Source organism: Emydura macquarii, unplaced genomic scaffold (genome assembly GCF_026122565.2).
Source record: "Emydura macquarii macquarii isolate MOO-44397 ecotype Brisbane River unplaced genomic scaffold, CSIRO-AGI_Emac_v2 contig_2897, whole genome shotgun sequence".
NCBI lineage: Eukaryota > Metazoa > Chordata > Testudines > Chelidae > Emydura > Emydura macquarii.
This window is the reverse complement of record NW_027133034.1, coordinates 57927033-57947055: the sequence shown is the minus strand read 5'-3', so window position 1 is coordinate 57947055 and position 20023 is coordinate 57927033. Positions and strand designations below refer to the sequence as shown.

At 39.5% G+C, this 20023-nt stretch overlaps 1 protein-coding gene across 4 annotated transcripts in view; it reads right to left on the bottom strand.

The window, feature by feature from the left end:
* PDE4D (phosphodiesterase 4D) overlaps positions 1-20023 on the bottom strand; it is a 584878-nt gene that overhangs the window by 129303 nt on the left and 435552 nt on the right. For all 4 annotated transcript variants that reach the window (XM_067569281.1, XM_067569283.1, XM_067569282.1 and 1 more), the window contains 2 exons: positions 15739-15812; positions 9161-9210 (listed from right to left, as the gene is read on the bottom strand). In XM_067569281.1, coding sequence (XP_067425382.1) covers positions 9161-9210; positions 15739-15812 — 124 coding nt within the window. The remainder of the gene's footprint in view (positions 1-9160; positions 9211-15738; positions 15813-20023) is intronic.

Here is a 20023-nt window from a genome sequence, read left to right as displayed (position 1 = left end):
AGTAGTAGTATTTATCTTGCAAGCCTTATGAAAATAGTTTGCTGTGGTAAATTATGTTTAATTAAATACAAATAGATGTACACCAACATCAAAGAATCCCAAAAGCACAAACTACAAAATAGTCAGACTTCCTTCATTAACAGCAAAAAGAACACACTCAAAGGCATTACACCACCAACAAAAAAACCCTCTTTCCCTCAGAACCAGGCCTTCCATGCCTGTCCCATAGATCAGGAAATCTCCCCTAACTCAATCAGCTAGAGTTAGGATTCTCAATCCATTTAGCTAGCCTCTGCCACAAGTCAGGCAGGTTTACCCTGTGAATACTTTTCTTCAATCGGAAAACAGTATTCAAAGAGCAATTGAACTGTGCCTAAATCAAGAGGGTTGGCACATCTGCTGTTGTTCCTTCTTGACCAGGATGAGTTTTATATACCCCAAACCTATTATGAACTTCAGGATCTTCTTTATTTTGAAAGGTCATTGAAATATTTTACTTTGTTAAGTGAACTGAGATATTGACTATTTTAAAACATCTGTTCCCAGGCTTTAGATTCCACTGAATTTCATATAGCCATACTCAAGCTAGCAGCAATACTTCAATATTGTAAGAATTAGCCATTGTAAGGCGTGCATCTTTTGCTCTTTGCTGCCCCCTCATGTGTTGTCACCTGTACTTTATTCCCTGCTATTCACTAATGGAATCACAGATCGCTAGAACAGACAAAAAAATCTTAGATCATCCAGCACATCTCCCTGCAGCATTACATTGTGCAGTTTTTTGTCCACTTTAGCTTTAAAAGTGTCAAGTAACAGGACTTTTATCACTTCTTCTGGGAGACTAGTCTACAGTTTAAGATGTCATTGTCAGGAAGATATTCTGTTATTCAGCAAGAATGCGCTATTGTAATTTCATCCCATACTCTATTAAGTTTTTCAGATCTATTGTTGGTTTTCATGGAGTGTGTATGTGTATATATATGTGTGTGTGTGTGTATGTATATAAAGCAGTGGCTTTCAAACTATTTACCACTGTGGGCCGCATATGCAGCTTTCTATGTGTTACATGGGCCACATCCACACAATATATATACACTACATGTGTGGCCCTGAGGATGTCACATGGGTCACAGCTATGTGCTGACTGGGCCACAAGGTTGAGAACCACTGGTATAGAGTGATGGCAAATATACAGAATGCAAAACTATTACACAGTTGTTTTTTAAAAATAGTTTGATTTCACATTTCAAGGCTGATATAACTTATTCAGTTAATGTGATCAAGGCTAATAGTCAATCATATATTTCAATAAACGAAAATCATATTGTTTTAAATATTTCCATATTGTAATTTAATTTGGTCGATATTTTTTCTAAAGATGCTAGGTCATTCCTAGAGATAATACAATCTATAATCTTTGGAGGTAGAGAGTTTTATATTTTCTTAGTCTGAATTTTAGCTACTATTAGTGCTTTGTATAGCCATTTTACTTTTCCATTACTTACAGTGTATAATTTAGTGTGGAGGAACTGTCTATTGCCTTACAGATCTGGAATTTGTGGAGATGTGATTCCTAGAGCTGGGTATATTCCTTCTGTGACCACTTCACTATATACTCTTATTACACATATTTCCACCTCATTTGTTTTAATCTTTCCATTTCTGATTTGCATCTGTAGCCTTTTCTTTTTTAAATGCAGCTGCAGTCATTTCTGAAAGAGCTTAATATGTGTGAATGTGGATATTTAATTTAGTTTATTTATCATATTAAAAAATTGCCTATCCCAGGCTCTAAGCAGCCTGATGAACTATTATGAACAAAGTTATAATAATAAAATAAAACAATTGTAAAACATTGGTCGATTCCACCTCAAAGCCATTCAGCAAGATGACATTAGGAAAAAAAATCCTCCACTCCTCAGATCATTCCAAGAAAATCCTCCACTCCTTCAGCCCTCCCAAGATGCCCCTTCCTTCAAATACATCCACTTTGCAGGCTATTTTGGACCAACAGTGGTTGGTAAAAGAGTAAATTTCAAAGTCAAAGGGACCTCATGGAGAAGAACCTGGCAATAGAGCTCCCATTCAGACAGATCCATGGTTTGTAGCTGCGGCAGCGTGGCTTGGGAAAGTAGTAGTATCTTACACAGGCAGGTCTCAGGCCACTTAGGAACTCATGGGTCAAAACCAACACCTTGAACTCCACCTGGAAACCAATAAGCAGCCAGTGCAAATCACAGAGCACCGATGTGATGTGTAACCTGCAAGAATCTCCACTGAACAAGCAGTAAGCCGCATTCTGCACCGGCTGCATTCAAGGTGTCAACCCATGTAAAGCACATTGCTCTATTTCAATAAGGAGTGACAAAAACATGAATTTACAATAGTAAATTAATTCTAATTTATTAGGTTTGAAAATATTTTATTTCACTCTTGTGTTTTTGCAAGTATAGTTAAGTTCATAGGACTTTTAGTTTAGTTAGTTAGTTTAGAGATGTTAAACCATGTTTTCTAGTTTTGAAGAAATTCATAGATATTTGATGGTTTCTCTTAACAATTTCATATATCCTTGAGCTACACATGTAATGAAGACAGATATGGTTTATTTCTTAATGGAAGATTTTAAAGTGTAAATATCTTAAAATTGGCATGGTTTTGTGATTGTAACAATGATTTTATTTTACTTGTAAATTAAAAGATATGAGTTTGTTTGTGTTACACATATGGGGAATCATTTTCATGCTAAGGCCCTTTTACTTTTACTGGTATTGCAAAGGGACCTTACAGTGAGTGTAAACTACATTTAAGATCACTTTAAAGCTCTTTTCGTTGCCAGAATGATGTAAATGAAAATCAGGCCCTGGTTCTGTGGTTTCATGTTAAATCAGGCTTCATCTAGTGGTATAAACGAAACACGTGGTGGTAATATGGGCCTGGCAGATTTAGCATTTTGGACTGATCTTATAATCCTTCTGCATGCAAAAGTTTTCTATTGCTTTTGTTGCATGCAAAGACAACTGCCAGACTGACCTCACAAATAGTGATTAGTGGTTAGGGATGGTGGAGGACCCTCTCCTAATTCACTGGGAGGTTCTCCATGCAAGTAAATGTCTATTTTGAAACCAAATAAGTTTTAGGAAAAATATGATGTGGTCCTTTTTGAATATAGGGCACTGATGCACCTGCAGTGTTTATGCACATTAACACCCAGATTGTGGCTTCCTGCTGACATGTTGGTTTTGAAGACAGCAGACACTCACTTTGCTATTTGAATGGGGTAATGTGTCCTGGTGATACAGCAAGTCTTCAGATAACTTTTTAAAATGTCAAAAGCTGTTAAGATATTGCATGAAATTGACTGTATAATTCAGGTGCATCCATTTAAATCCTTGCAGCCTGTAGTGAAGTGGTTATCCAGGGGTTAACTGGGTTACTCAAAGTATCATGTGTTAAGAGTCATGCACCACTCCTCCCTACTTCCTGTTTATTTAGTGTGTCCACACACACACACACACACACACACACACACACACACACTCTGTTTGTATACAGTTAAATAAAGCAGAACATTCCCAGACTACAGTACTATAAGTAAAGTATGTTTCTTGTGTACTGAGCAGTCCCTTTACAAAAGCGCCTAATCAAAGCACCATCATTTTATGTTCTGACCCAGAATGTCCAAATGTCCAAAATGTATATATAATTTTAATTTAGAAATGTGGATATTAGAACTACAGAAATAAAATAAAAGAGAATATTTACTCAATTTTTCTTAGTCAAACACAGATTCTCAAAACCGGATCCTCTCGATATAGGCCTGAGGATTTTTGTGATAATGAAAATGTTGGTTATTTATTGGCAGTTATAAAATATCAGAAACCTGACATTATTCTACATGCACCTAGTTGTCTGGAAGATGTGGCCCACTGTGAGAGGAAAATCCTTTCTGGCTGAAGAGTAGAACTCCGTCCCAGAAGGAAGAATGGTAATGTTTTATTCAAGACATGCAAAGAAATAAGACCTCAGTGGCCACATAGAAAGCAGAGCTCCTGGCTCTTGCCCCACAATATGGCCATAGATGGAATGTCCAAAATGCTTAGGTATATTCATTAAAAACTACTGTTGATACTGATGATCCAATACCCCACTGTCTGACATATTGTAAACAATTGTTCTCTTTTAGTGGCTGCTTTAAATAGAGCTTCTGAAGGAGGGTCAATGTGGACCAATTAATACAAGCAGGACATAACTCCATTTAATAAGTAAACACTCCATATTTAATTTAATAACTACTTCCCATTTTAAAAGCCACCTTTTTCTTTCCTCACCTCCAACCATGTAGCAATACTTTCTTAAAGGGCTCTGGTCAAATGATCACAGGGCCTGGTTGTCACACTCCTTGCCAAACAATTTGAACATTCTTATCCATGTGCTGCTGTACACATCAATTCCAGTATTACCTCATTCCAGTTAATGCATTTTTTCTCCTGTGAGTTTCCCTGAAATGAATTTCTATAATTAAAGAACAGTTCCTTTTGATCTCAATGAAGAAACTTCCTATACCCTGCCTTATTTCCTTCGCATCCTTTCCTCACCCTTTTTTTTCATACCTTCCACCAGGCTGCCCTTTACACTCTCTTCACATTCTGGCATCCTCCCTCTTCTCATTCAAATCCTTCCTGAGAACACCCTTTTTTCCAGGAAGCCTATCAAACTTAATCTACCCCCCAAAATGCTAATTTATTTTAGTGACAATGTATCTTCCAGTCATCCAGTTTATTAGACTCATGCCTTGTGCCCTCAGGTTCCTGCTGGCAGCGTTAACAGTGCTGTGTTGTACAGTGCTGTACTGCTGTGATGAATGTTCCACTAGTCTGGTGCTCCACTTGTCTGATGGTCTGAATATTTAGAGCGCCAAAAAGCAGCACTGAACAGGAGGACTTTCCAGCAGCAAGGAAGCCAGACAGACAGCACTTCAAACAACTCTGACAAGAGTCAAAGGGGCAAGGTGGTGCCAGAAACAAACTGGAGGATTGGGCCAAAAGAAATCTAATGAGGTTCAACAAAGAAAAGTGCAGAGTCCTCCACTTAGGAAGGAAGAATCCCATGCACAGCTATAGACTGGGGACCAACGAGCTAGGCAGCAGTTCTGCAGAAAAGGACCTGGGGGTAACAGTGGATAAAAATCTGGATATTAGTCAGCAGTGTGCCCTGGTTGCCAAGAAGGCTAATAGCATATTGGGCTGCATTAGGAGGAGCATTGCCAGCAGGTCACGGGAAGTGATTATTCCCCTCTATTCGGCATTGGTAAGGCCGCATTTAGAGTATTGTGTCCAGTTTTGTGCCCCCCACTACAAAAAGGATGTAGACAAGTTGGAGAGAGTCCAGCGGAGGGCAACAAAAATGATTAGGGGGCTGGAACACAGGACTTATGAGGAGAGGCTAAGGAAACTGGGCTTGTTTAGTCTGCAGAAGAGAAGAATGAGGGAGGATTTGATAGCAGCCTTTAACTACCTGAAAGAGGGTTCCAGGGAGGATGGGGCTAGGCTGTTCTTGGTGGTGGCAGATGACAGAACAAGGAGCACCAGTCTCAAGTTGCAGTTGGGGAGGTCTAGGTTGGACATTAGGAAAATGTTTTTTACTAGGAGGGTGGTGAAGCACTGGAATGGGTTACCTAGGGAGGTGGTGGAATCTCCATCTTTAGAGGTTTTTAAGCTGAGGCTTGACAAAACCCTGACTGGGATGATATAGCTGAGGTTAGTCCTGCTTTGAGCAGGGGGTTGGACTAGATGACCTCCTGAGGTCCCTTCCAACTCTAATATTCTATGATTCTATGATTCAAAAATAATTGCTTTTTTAATTGTTGTGAGATGTCAGGAAAAATGCTTCTATCATTATTTCTCCTTCAGTGCATTGCCTTGGTGTAACATGCATTTCCAAGATTTTATATGACCCAGGAAGAGCCCTATGCAAACTTCTGTGCTTAGTCATGAAGTCTGTTACCATGGAAATAACAATATCAAATACAGCATTATGGCTAGGGATGGGCAAACCAGTTCAGGCAAAATATCATCCAGCTTCAACCCTTACTCATCAGCCAAAGTGAATCTTAATCCTTTTCATGGCTTGCAGTGGTTTAATACTTTTCCCAACCCTTAAAGTCTTTTGGCCTTTCGCATCCTACCACCCAGGCCCAGAACCACCCAGTTTAATATATAAGTTGGGCATGGCAGATCTGGTAACCTTTTTGGTGGAGCATGTTAACATTAAATGACATTAAACTATCCCCTGCACTTCAATGCTTTCTACCATTGCTCTCTTTACATTTCATGGCACAGAAAAAATGTCTAGTTTAGTTCTCCTCCCCCCTCCGCCCCACCCGAGTGTTCCTCATGCCTTATAGGCATTCAAACCTCAAATGATGTATTGCTTCTGACATGCACATGGCACTCTGGGGATTAACTAAAGGGAAACCTCCAGATCAGTGGGAAATTTAAAGAGAGTAACAATGGCATCCAACCGAGAGTGTTCTGGGTCCTGCTGTATGGACAACTACTCCTGCTGGAGGAAAGAAGTTGGCACCAAGCCTTCCCTGGTAGAGAATCTTGGGCACTGGCTTGTGTGTGTACGCAGGCACATGTGCATGCACTACTTCTATTTAGGTTATCATCACATTCCGGGGTGCAATCCAGACTAGTAAGGCATTGTGTCACCACCTGCTCTATACCCTTGCATGTCTCACAATGCTTTGCTCCTGTAGCTCCCAATCTGGGTCCCTCAAACAGCCAAACGACATGCAGATCACACCCTGAGTGTCTGTGTATAGCTGTAGCCTGCCTGCAACACTCCAGTCACAGTCTGGCTTCCAGCAGCTTTGGATACTACCTAGAGGATGACCCCAACACACTCCCAGTCCTGAATATTCCCCCAAAACATGTGTTCTACACTGTCCAGCCCTCTCCTGGACAGTTCAGATATTAGAGGTCCGCTACCCCGTAAGGAGGTAAGTAGGTCCGTAAGGAGTCAATCTATAACAGTTTGCTACTTTAATTAGAGTTACCAAACAACTCAGCTGAAACACAATGAAACACAATGGGTTAGTTTTGATTAAAAAATAAAACGTTTTTAACTACAAAGACTTTCTAGTAACTAAAATTTAACAAACTAAACTTGGTTCAAGATAAAATCCTTACCACATGCTCCCAACAACATTGCTGACCATACTCTCAGGTCAGGATGTCCCCGCACAAAGTCAAAGGCTGGTTTCTTTGTCTTTATAGAGAGAGAGTAAGAAAGAGTTAGGGAGAGAAAGAAAGAGAGAATGCCTGGGTTGTTTTTTGCCCCTCACCTTTATTCCAGTCACCCTGTGAAATGCATTTCCCTGAAGGTTAGCCCTAGATACAATTTCTTTCGCACTGTGAGGACGGACACATGGAGTCTCGTGGTGAAAGAGGTTCCATGTTGTTGTTTATTAAAACGCAAATCGATCTGTTCCTGCCCTCCCTCCATTGCCAAAGAATGGCCATTTGACCAGTGATTGCCAATCAACTTTGATGACATGGGCTAGAGGAGTTAGCTTGTCCTTTGTCTTTGAGGAACAGGTTGACCCTCTCCTCAGACTTGTCTGGTAAACACATTTCAGTCATAATTTCAGTTTATATTCATAGGTTTACATATAATGTTGCTACACACATTTCACCATGATATTATTGACCAGTGAGTTATTAGTTTTCAAATGATACCTCACAAGGCATATTTTGTACAACGATTATTTGTACAAAATCTTTGTAGTCTGTGAATACAAGGGTGCTTTCGGTAACAGTTATCAGATATTTTATTTTATTACAAGGAATTTTTCTGTGACCCAGAATTCCTCCTGAAGCCTATGAGAAGAGCATCTACTTTAAAAGAAATAGAATCTGGATAACCAAAGTGTGAAAAACAGGGAAGTCCTGCAACTAAAAATAAGCAGAATAGCCATCAATAATTTAAATGGCTTATGGCTGCTAGCATGAAACCATCCCCCGATATTGCCTCTTTAGAGAATATATTAACAATGAGTGATGGTTACAGTTGCCATGGGGAACTTTTACAATTAATGAGAGATCTATGCACCTAATGTTTTTCTCATTTGTTTAATTACCATGCATTTAAGAATTATTACAAAAGAACCTTAATTGTTGATGATTTTCAACTTGTAAAGAAGTGGGTTTCAAAAAGCCTAAAAGTGAAAAGAAAGCTGTACAATCAAACTCTGATCCATATGTGTTAAGCAGGAAGCACAGCTGTGCACAACTTGTCATGAAATCAGAAAAAAAGTTGAGCATTTGCAGCATTCAGTGAACATCGGGCTGACTTCCAAGTACTAGGCAGGAATTTATGTCTTATGAAGGAAACCATGCAGAACACAGCAATCTTACATTATTTCAACCCTAAACCAGGTCAAACTTAGCGGCTTTGGCTGAGCTTTACTTCAAATATCAGGATGTACTCAAACTCTGAACTCAAAGTGCAACTCAATGGGTATGAACCCATCTGAACAAAACAAACAAAAACGTTGAACAGGAAACGTAGGTTCCTAAGACACATACGCACTTCTGAAAACTTTCCCCTGTCTACGCTGGGTATTAAATCATTAAGCCATTAAATCATAAATCATTAATACATTGGCTCAATACCTGTAGAACTCTACTTTCCAATGTGTTGCCTGTGCCAGCTCCCTCTACTACATGTCACTGCACCAATTTACCAATATACAGTATTACCATATAGTCACATATGGGTACACGCAGAAAAAGTGAAGGACAAAAGACCTTGATTTATTGAAATTTCCACCAACTCAGAAACAAAGTTTGGGAGTGAACTCACATTAACACCAAGAAGATATATCAATATAGCTATATTAATATATATATATATATATATATATATATATATATATATATATATATATTTAGAAATAGAGATATACATAAATCCAAGATAATGCATGAGTGGAAAGAATTAATTTGCTATTTGCAGTAAAAATTAGTCAATCCTTTTTTATAAAATAAAAATGTAAAAGAATACATTTTTTAATTATATTTTGATTTTATAAATAATTATTCAGTTTCAGAAGACCATTATCCTTTCATTTTGTGCTCATATTAATCTCTCTTACCTGTTATAGTTGCTTTGTTGATGGATGGTTGGTTACACATGGGTGACCGTCTGATAATGGGGGGAAAAAAAGGCATAAATGTGTCAGATTTGTATATTAGTGCATTCTTTAAACCATTTGTTTGAAAACATTTTTATTTCATAGATTATTTTGGGTTGGAATGTATAAAAACCGACAAAAGTAGCTCATTCAGTGTACATATTTCTTTCTGATGAACAGAGCTCACAAATGAACCTCAGATTGCTCCACAGGTTGCGAACTCCAGCATGGGAAATTTTCAGGTACTGAAAAATTGTGCTTAAAAACAGTTAACATTTACTTATAGTCAAATGGAGTTGTAACAGTTTAGCCAGGCCCAAGTTGTTATCTAGCACAACTGTGCTAACCCCACCTTAGCTGGCCAAACAGTACCTGGCCTACACACCTTTACATTCATTAAACAACTACAACTTTACATTCATTAAACTGTAAAATTTTGGGGATGACTGCAGTGAATCCATATGCAATCCCCATTTGCAGTGACATGCTAGTAGATTCTATGGAGCTTCTAGAATTCCAGGAGACCTGGAGTGAAATCCGAGCCACACAGAAGTCAGTGATTTACACTGACTTCAATGGAGCCAGAATTTCATGACCCCTGAGTTGGAAATTGAAGGGCAATGATCAGACATTAATTTAACCCTTAGTCACCTTGGCTGCACAATGTAAGTAAATGTGGAAAGAAGCATAAAGATCAATAAGAATGCCATAATTAATTATGAACCTGGACTTTGAAGGAATATTAAAGCTTGGGTGTAACTGAGGCAGAATTCAACCTATGATTTTTAGGTATACTTATGTTCTTTAATACCATGAATTCAACAAAACTCTTCAGCCTGTGAGTAATTCCATACCTATTCAGCAAAGCACTTAAATAATTTCTTATATTTAAACATGTGAATAGTCCCACTGATGGCACTTAAGCATAGGTTTAAGTGTTTTGTGAAATATGCTTTAGTTGAACCATGAGAAATGGTGAAGCAGTAAAAGTAGTGAACAAGGGAAAGGTTACAAAAAGTTCCTTTATAAAAAGGTAATATTTGTTAAACAAGCTAAAAAAATTGTCAAAATTTTCAATTACTATTGAAATTGAATTGCTAATTTTAGCCATTTATTAATTCATCTTTCATAGTTTCCAGTCTTCTCATTTGATACATATAGAATCTGGCCCTTAGAGCTTTATTATACATATATATATTATTATCTTTCATATTTTCTCACAGTAACGGGGATGAATATAGGGCAGATTTTCTGACTTGATATTCCTAGGTAGCACATAGGGAACAGAAATGTCCCCTAACTCACCTACTGGGGATACCCTCAGTGTGGAGGAGTCTCCAGGAGGCATACAGCTGACACAATCAACTCCTCTCCCGATGCACGGGTCATGTGGGGAGGGTGGAGGTAGGGAAGGAGGGGACGTAGTATGATGGTCCACCAGGAAACCATATGCCAGCTGATGCCAGTTAGAGCAGCCCCTGGGCTGTTCTAAAATGATCCAGAGCTGGGGAAAAAGACTAATGAGCTGTAAGCAGCTCCCTGACAACCTCCACACTTTGCTGTACCGAGTAAAAGCTGGGAATCTGCCTTTATATCAATAATTGCTTGGAGAGAGCATATTTTAACTTTTATTTCTACAAACCATAACTAGTACACCCCCAAAGTCCTTAGAGAGATCCTATAAACCTTATTAAATATTATAAAACCCTAATTCATTCCCTTAGCACCATCCATCCTGTGTACTGAATGAGGCAGGGGTCCTATGGGAAAAATAGTATGTGACCCTGTAATTAGAGACTGAAGATTATTGTGAAATGTGTGTTGTCAGGTGTTGGCTGTGTGTATGTTCTCCCAGTGTGTATACTGTCCCAGCTCTGCGCAGATAGCTAGTACAGCAGACCACAATTGGATTATCCAACAAGACCAGAACCAACACCTGACAACAATGTGTATGCAGGAAGATAAAATAAAAGTACAAAGGGAAAGGAACAGGCAACCTTAATTCTAGCATTTCCTAATTTTTGAATGCTTGATTTTGCAACCAAAATATATTCTGTTAATTTAGTTTTTTAAATATAATATAATATAGATTGTGTGAAAATTCCCACAAAAAGTCAAACTGGTATTACTTTGCTATTAAACTGGGACTAATATGGGGCTTTTAGAATACAATTTAAATAGCCAGCATTCTATTCTAAGAGGAACTGTCTAGCATCAGGTCTTTCTCATTGGAATACTACAGCATAGAGCCTGACTTGGGGAAACCCAGAAAGGTTGAATATTACGTAATAAGGCCCATGAATCAATAGTATCTAGGAGAAGGAAAACTCTAATTTCAAACTTGGCAAACAGAGCTCACTTAGCGTCTTCTGACAAATCTGTCTAGGAGAAGGAAATCTCTAATTTCAAATCTGAGCAATCCAAGATTGTTAGCCTTGGAAGGCAAGGCTCAGGCGGACTCAGGTAGAACCACTGATACCTACCAGGCCAGCTGGCTATGACACGGCATTCTCATAAGCTGGATAGGGTGGATAGGCTTAATAAGCCATTACATTTGATACTCATTTGTTATAGAAACAGGACAGCAAACCAAATTGATTTATATGGATTTTGACCTGGGGCTAACAAATGGAAATGGATTTTGAATAATGGCTAAACATATACGTATTGTGAGCTGGAATGTTAGAACTCTATTTGCTCCAGGCCAGACTGAGTTAGTAGCAGAGGAGTTAAATTACAAGTTCCTTTGTTGCCATACAAGAGACATATTGAGAGGGTACAGGAGAGTTGACAGTTGGAAAATACTCTGAAAATTCAAGTGGACAAGTGAAACATAGGGATAGGTTTGCTTTAGCAGTGAACATGAAAAAGTTACTTCAGTGAACAGCTGGAAACTGGCATCTGAGCAGATTGTCATAGTAAGGTTTACTACTGCCTGCATAAACTATGCCGATCTGTGACCTGCTGTTATGAACCAACAAAAGTAGCAGAAGAAGCAGAGAAGGATGGATTTTATCAGCAGCTGGACACCATTGTAGATGAGATTCCTGAGTCTAATAACGGGAGATATGAATGCAAAGGTTGGTAGCAGACATGGTAAGCAAATAAATAGTGTTGGGCCAAACAGCATAGAGATGGCAAAAAATAGTGGGGAAATGTTAAGAACTTTCTGTGCAATGCACTATCTGATTATTGAAGTAATTGGTTTCCTCACAAAGACATGCACAAGGTTACATGGTCAAATGGTCAAACCAAAAAAGCAGACTATTTTACATTATCATCAGTAAAACGAATAGACGGTTATTATTGGATGTTAGAGTATATAGAAGTGCAGAGTGTGGCAGTGATCATGAACTACTAATGAGAAAGTTCAAGTCCAGGAAAAAGATGGGTACAATTGGCACCAGATTTGTTGTTGATGAGTTAAAAGATAGCTCTTCAGGGACGGGATACAAGGTAGCACTTGGAGGGCATTTCAGGCCATTAATTTGTGATGATGAAGACAATTCACCACAGACTGGATGAGAAATATTCAAGAAAGTGATACAAAACACAGTGGGCGAAGTTATGGGAAAGCATAAGCAAACAAGGAAAAGCTGAAAATGCAATGAAACATGAACATTATAGGAAAAGGGTAAACAAGCCAAGAAGGCTGAGAAAGCAGAAGAAGTAAAAGCATTATACAAAGTGGTGAAGATATCACAAAGCAAAAGTTATGGGAAGAAGAGGCTCAATAACTTGAGGAGGCATCAAGAAAACAAGGTATGAAAACAATATACAAAATGGTCACGTTGTATGGCAACACAATCAAGCCAATGATGCGACACTAAAAAAGTCTACTGGTGAACTGACAGCAAAGGCCAAAGAGGTGTTGGAAGTAGGGAAGGAGATTTTGACAAATTGCTGAACCCTGTAGTTCATCCAGATGCAAACATTCTAGACATGTTAGATGAATAGGGTAGCTTGCAAGACAGAATGCATACTAGCATTGAATCACCATCAAAAGAAGAAAGAGAAAGAGGAAAGAAGCAGTTAAAAATGGAAAACTTACAGAATACACAGTGTTAACAACTGAGCTGCTAAAAGCCAGCAGGACAAGTGCTATCAAAGTATTAGAAAAAATATATCAGAAAGTATCAGAGCAAGAGGAGGTGGCAGATGACTGGCTAAAGACAATATTTGCACCAATCTTGAAGAAAGGAGATCCTGCAGTTCCAAATAATTATAGAGGTATAGGCTTATTGTCAGTACAGGAAAAAATCATGATGAAAGTACATCAACATATTAAGGCCAATTTTAGATGAACTAATTGGTGAGGAATCCAGCAGCATCAGATCAGGCCAAAATTTCATTGATCAGATACTCATGCTCTAACCATGATGGATAAAAGCGAGAATGGGGATTTTTGTTTGCTGTTTTCACTGACTTCACAAAGGCTTTTTTTTTTTTTTTTAATTTGGAGGGAAGCATTAGGGAAAGTAGAAAAATCATATGAAGTCCCAGATAAAATTATTGCAAGTATAAAAGCTGTACAGTGCTGTAAGAATTGGTGGAAAATTTAGCAACTGGTTCAAGTCAAAATTTGGTGTAAGATAGAGAAGCATGGAATCATTGCTGCTTTTCATTTATTCTTAAACTGAATATTAAGAATGTTAGCTGAGTCGGAGGGTCTGACATTGGATAATCTAGAGTTAAGTTCCTCAATTTGTGCAGATGACGTACAACTGGCAGAATAGGTATGCGTACAGGGTGTGCTGGATGTGGCCAGGCACACCCTAATGCAGGGGTGTAAAACATACAGCCCTTTTTACTGTGGCCCAAAAGAGTGGAGGGCGCTTGATTTCTCGGCGAATGGCAAGACAGAGTGAGCTGCCACCGAAAAAGAAGGAGCTGCACGATTTTGTGACAGATGGGAACATGCTGCAATCTGCCGCCGAAATATCATTCCTCGCGATATTTCATGGCGGAGACTAGGACACGGCGAGAATTCCACCGGCGAGTAATTCAAATGCGGCCCACCGGTGGAACTGAGTTTGACACCCCTGGGTGCACACCCTAATGAAATGCGCTCCGCACACCTATGACTGGCAGACACATTTGAATTAATTATGATAATCTTTGCTACCTTGGAAAATTGGTGTAGTTGACTTGGACTTACAATAAATGCCAAGAAGATGAAGTGATTGCATCTTGGAATAGGGACAATAAATGTAATAGTGATGAAGTCATAAAACAAGTAGAATCTTATGTGTATCTAGGAAGCTTGATCAGTGCCAATGATTCCATCAAGGATGAGATTAAAAGGAGGTGTGCCTTGGCTACAAATGCTGCAAGAAATTGATAAAATTATGGAGTGATAAAAACTTTACGTTTGGTACCAAACTGAAAATTAATCAAACCAGTGTATTAACTATATTATTCTATGGTCTGGAAGCAACTTCATTAAATGAAACAGACATCAGAAGGCTGTCGGTAATAGAGAAAGAGGTCAGGTGTAAAGTGGAATATTTTAAGACAAATGAAGAAGTTAGAAGAAGAGTAGGATGTGAAATTAGGGTATGGGATTGGCTAAAATTAAAAATATTATGATGATGTGGACACTGCAGAAAACCAACAGTGATAGAATGCCAAAGAAAATAATGCAAACATGATGATGGTCAGTCTGATCAAGAAGTTGACTACTAACTAGATGGCTGGATGTTGTTCGCAGGAATATGACCAGGCAGGGCTTAATGGAGGAACAAGCCAATGACAGGAATGAATAGTGACACTGCACTGCTCCCTATGTCTGCAAGGATGTTCTGGGACGAAAGGGAGAGTGTCAAATTATTTTACAAATTAACAATGAACTGTAATCAATTTATATCCTGTAATTATCGTGACAAGAAACTCGAGTTCTACCCACAATTTTCAACATTAACCACTATCCATAACTCCTAAATGGAATTACAGCTGAATGCTACATGATTTCTTTTTTTTTTTTGTATGTAAAACAGTTAATAATAATTATTAATGTTAATAATGGTTAATAATTGAGAGTACATTTCTCTAGCAATGTTGAAAAAAATGCATTATTTCTGGTTTATAATCAGACTTCAATAGATATATAAAGACTCGACTACACGTGTTGCCAAACAAAGTTTTCATTGTCCTGGACTGGATAGGCAGAATTTTAGGGTTAGATCCTGCTAGTGAGGTGCCATGTCTATAGGGGTATACACACTTGGATGCTGCTGCAGGATCCCTTACACATGACTAGTTTGATTCAAGTCACAGATATTGCATAGAAGTTACTTCAAGTTTAGATAATTACATTGTAAGTAAGGTACGGCAAGAGAAAATGATGGCTGTTGCCTTAGTTTTGCTGTTTAACATTTATTTCAAAGTATTAACAGAAAATTAATTGGTCATATCATTTAACTTTTATAAGTCTAATAGCACAGCATGCACTCTGTGAAATCTAAAGACACAGCCCTTGGTTCTAACATTTAAAAAGCACCACTCCAAAATGTTCAGAGGGGAAAAGAGTCCACACTCACTTGCTGGGTGCCCGATCTTGTAAATTGGTTAATGCAGCAAAGTTATTCCGTACAGTACGCAGGCTAGCCAGCACCTGAAACAAACAAAGATGTTTCGTTCTAAATTCTTGCATGTGTGATACTGATTTATTTCCACTCCGCTGTGTTAAAGGCAAAATAAAAAGGTATTAAAGAGGGCTATACAAAGTTTCCAGGACTGTTTGAATGTCTGAAGCCTGAACATTATTTAACAATAAATCTTTCGTAAAACAAGGACAACAGTATATTGCTTTTCCGCCCCTCACTAACAACTCATTATTTGTTTAAAGACAGACTTATTTGAAGAGGAGGAAAGTTTTTCACAGAATGCAATTTAGCTCTCCAAAATGACCAAAAAATAATTCATGTTTTGAGAAGAATCGTCCACTAAAGCCTCGCACTACATACATAAAAATGATTACAGGATTTTCCATTTGCACAGCAGCAAGCTTTTACATTTTACATTCAGTATGAATAAAATGTAGTGAAAAAAAGTTACCAAATTCTTATGCCTTGCCTATACAAACACCAACAAGTGTGTGTGGTAGAAAATGCTAGACTGGAATATAAACAAAAGATCATCTCTAGATTATGGGCACACATGGACTAGAATGGGGCATGGGATAAATATAAGAGACAACAAAAATTAGAAGAAAGTATTTGCTGCTTTTCAGGGAAAGAAGAAAAAGAGAGTGAATAAGAAGAGAAAATCCTAGATAGAACAGAGAAAAAAAGAGTATGAAGATACTGTAGAAAGACAGGATGAGCTGGAAGTGAACAGGGGAAAAAGGACTAAAGGAAAAGAGAAAATGTGGTAAAAATAAGAAAAGACATGCTTGGCTTTATAGTGAATTAGTATTTAACTTTTATAATCCTGTATTCTAATTTTCTGGCAGATATCCTATACCCTGTCCGGGAGGCAGGGGGTTGGGGGGAGAGGGGCAGGGATGAGATGGCTAGCTGTGTTTTTGAGTAGCTATGCTAAAATGGCTAGATATTTAACCTGGACATATAGTTACATTATTGATAGGGCCCTATTAAATTCATGGTCCATTTTGGTCAATTTCATGGCCATAGAGTTTCTTAATTAATCAATTTCATGTTTTCAGATATTTATATCTGAAATTTCACAGAGTTGTAACCGTAGAGGTCTCAACCCAAACCAGGTGATGGTGGGAGGGTTGCAAAGCTGTTGTGGGAGGATCGTGTTCTGAAGGCAGCACAAAAGTGATGGGGGCCCTGATCTGGACAGCTGGGGGAGGGCAAGCCAGGCAGCTGGGGACCACAATCCAGGCAGGTTGGAGGGAGAAAATGATCAAGGCAGCTTGTGTGCGTGTGCGTGTGTGGGGGGGCTGATCCATGGCAGCATCACCCCACTCCCCAGTCTGTCTACTGAGTCTCTGCCCCCTGAGTTTGAGAGCAATGGGTGGCCAATGTCAGCTGGGACCTGCCAGCTCTCTACCTCCCTGCTGGGGAATGATTCACTGTGGCTTTTTTCTCCTTTGTGCCTTAACAAACTTTGCCATCAGTTACCAGAGGGGAAAGAAATTGTTCCATTTGGTGTAAAATTGTAGGCAATTCCGGCATTTCAGGTGAGATCTTGGTTTAACTGTCTCTAAAAATCAGGTTCCTTCCCACCCCCAAACCCAGCTGATCTGCCCCAAATGACACCTCATGGGGGGCAGAGGCAGGCATGCCTCCCAGTTCCCCAAACACCAATGAGGCCCCCTAGAGATGTGCATGGCTGCCCCCAGGGTTTAAATTCTCAGAGACTATCTCCCAGAGAGCCTCCATCCCACTTGGGGTGCCAGGCTTCAGCTGTGGGGCACTGGGTCTTGGGGCTTTAGCCCATGGGAGTGTGGGGGAGAAGGGGACTGGGGCTCAGGGCTTCTGGCCCACGGGAGGCACCAGGGCTCTCACTGGTTTGAAAATATTTACCAGACCTCTGCTCCAGACAGCTCCGCCTGAATTTAAGCCCTGGCTGCCCCTAACATGGAGTATCTCACAGGAGGAGAAGCGATGGGGATGCTCACTTCTGCACTGCTCTGGGGCTGGGCTCTGAAGGCAGCAACCACAGAGCTTTCTTCAGGGAAGGTACCCGGAGATGAGTCTTATCTCCCTGAGAGCGGCCATGCAGGCGAAGAGGTAGTCCCGTCCCCCCCCAGCCCAGCAGGTATTAGCAGCTGGAGTCCAGTGCACAGTAGGAGCCCCTGGTTGGGGTGCCCCCAGCCCTGTCCCTCCCCCTCTTCTCCACTAGCTAGATTTCACAGGGGAGGTCTGATTTCATGACCTGTGACGTGTTTTTCACAGCTAAGAATTTTGATAGGGCCCCTAATTATTGATAATTTCCACGGCCAGATTCTGGCTACTCCTGGGCAAGTGGTGAGGATGAGGGGAGGGAACAGGGATCCCTTTCCTAGTTGTGCATCTGTGCAAGGGGCAGCCATAACACACTCATTGCACTTGTTGATTAGAAAGCGTAGTAAATCACAGAACTGGGAATATTGCTTCACACATCAAAGAGGCCATCCCTTCTTTCCCAAATAGGGCACTAGATGATAGTTTAATGGTGAGGCAGATATATGCTGCACCTCCAGAAAGGTGCTTCTGTATGTGCTCCCCTCAATGCCGGCCAAAGCATTCTACCTGCTTCAGCACCCTGCAGGCAGACTGCCACTGGCATCTGCTGCAAGTACACTAGATCTCCACACCCCCTCACAGTGGCTACAGGTTTAAAAGTAACAACATGTCCCTTAGTGGTTAGCTACCGTGAATTCTAGAGTTAAATAATTTTAATTGTCTTGTTTGCTAATTATCTAGAATATATATATAGTTCTGGCTTTTTTGTTTGTTTTTCCTACCAATGGGAATATTCCTATGCATAATAAGTTACACTTGTGTGTAAATGTTTGCAGGATTCAGGCCTAAAGGGGGCAAACTAATTAATAAAACTTCACCTCTCCCCTCTAAATCCACACACCTCTGCTACACAAGGTTTAATCACTGAATATAACTGTTCCTCATTTCAAAATCAAAACATAGGCACACATGATCACGCATGAATGAAATCCGCTATGCCTACTTTTAGTGTATCATGCTAGACTATTACAGAATTAGATCAGACCTAACTTTTAAAATAATTCAAAAGTTATTTTATGTTTAAAACTGGAATGCATAGAATAAGTTAATTAAAATGAAACAAATAGCCTAATAATAATGATATCATATATTTTACATCATCCCTGTTCTGGTAAAAACAATAAAATATTATTAGGTTTGAGCCAGATCATGAATGGCATAGTACTCTGTTCTACCTCCAGTAAAACAGTAAGTAGTGGGTAGAATTGGGCCTTTACTGACTACCTTCAATAACAGTTGAGCTACCACCACCAAGTGGCTTACAGTTACATGAAACAAGCCTCCTGCACAACTGAAGCAATTAGGGAAGCCTAAATATAACTGAGAGATGTTCCAAATTCCACCAGTGATGATTATTTTACTTAAAATTATTTCTGGGTTGTTTGCACAATGAAAATGTATCTGAGAAGAAAAAATTGCTTTTTCTGAAGAACATATTACAAAGGTAACCAGGGCGATGTGTGACTGGGATGATGTGTGTAGATTACATAAAAATAGAGTGCCCAGTTCTGGAACCCTTATTAAGGCTCCAATCCTTCCAAACTGATCTGCCTGGGTGGACCCCTGTACCCTCTCAGAGCCCTAGTGAGATCAACAGGGCTCACATAAATGCAGGGGTTTGCATGTGCAAATCCTTTTGCAGGATCAGGGCCTAAGTTTTTACTTAGTCCTTAGTCAGGCAAAGCTCCCCTTTAAAGCCAACAAGGGTTTTGTCCCAGTAAAAAAATCCGTCACCCTAAACTAGTCTGTTTACTTACTGTTTTCCTAAGAAGCTCATAACCTGTCTTATTTGAGTGTTACATTGTGTAATTAAGCTTGGGATAAAGATGTCTAGCAGTAATAGATTTGATAATGCATCAGCTCTTTTCCAATCCTAGGGTTGGCAAGTTTCCTTTTTGGGACAATTTTTCTCCAGGTATAACTCAATTCAAGTTAATAGAGTTACAGCTTGGTAATAACTTGGTCCACGGTGGGGTGTGTGTGTGGCGTGTGCATGGGGTGTTTTGCATTGGATGCTTGTCAGGGGACTAATAGGGCTAGGAGGGCTCTGCTCTATTTTTTATTGCTCTTTCTGTTGTAATTCCTTGTCTTCAGTTTTGTGGGAAAGTGTAATTTGACAATCTTGCAG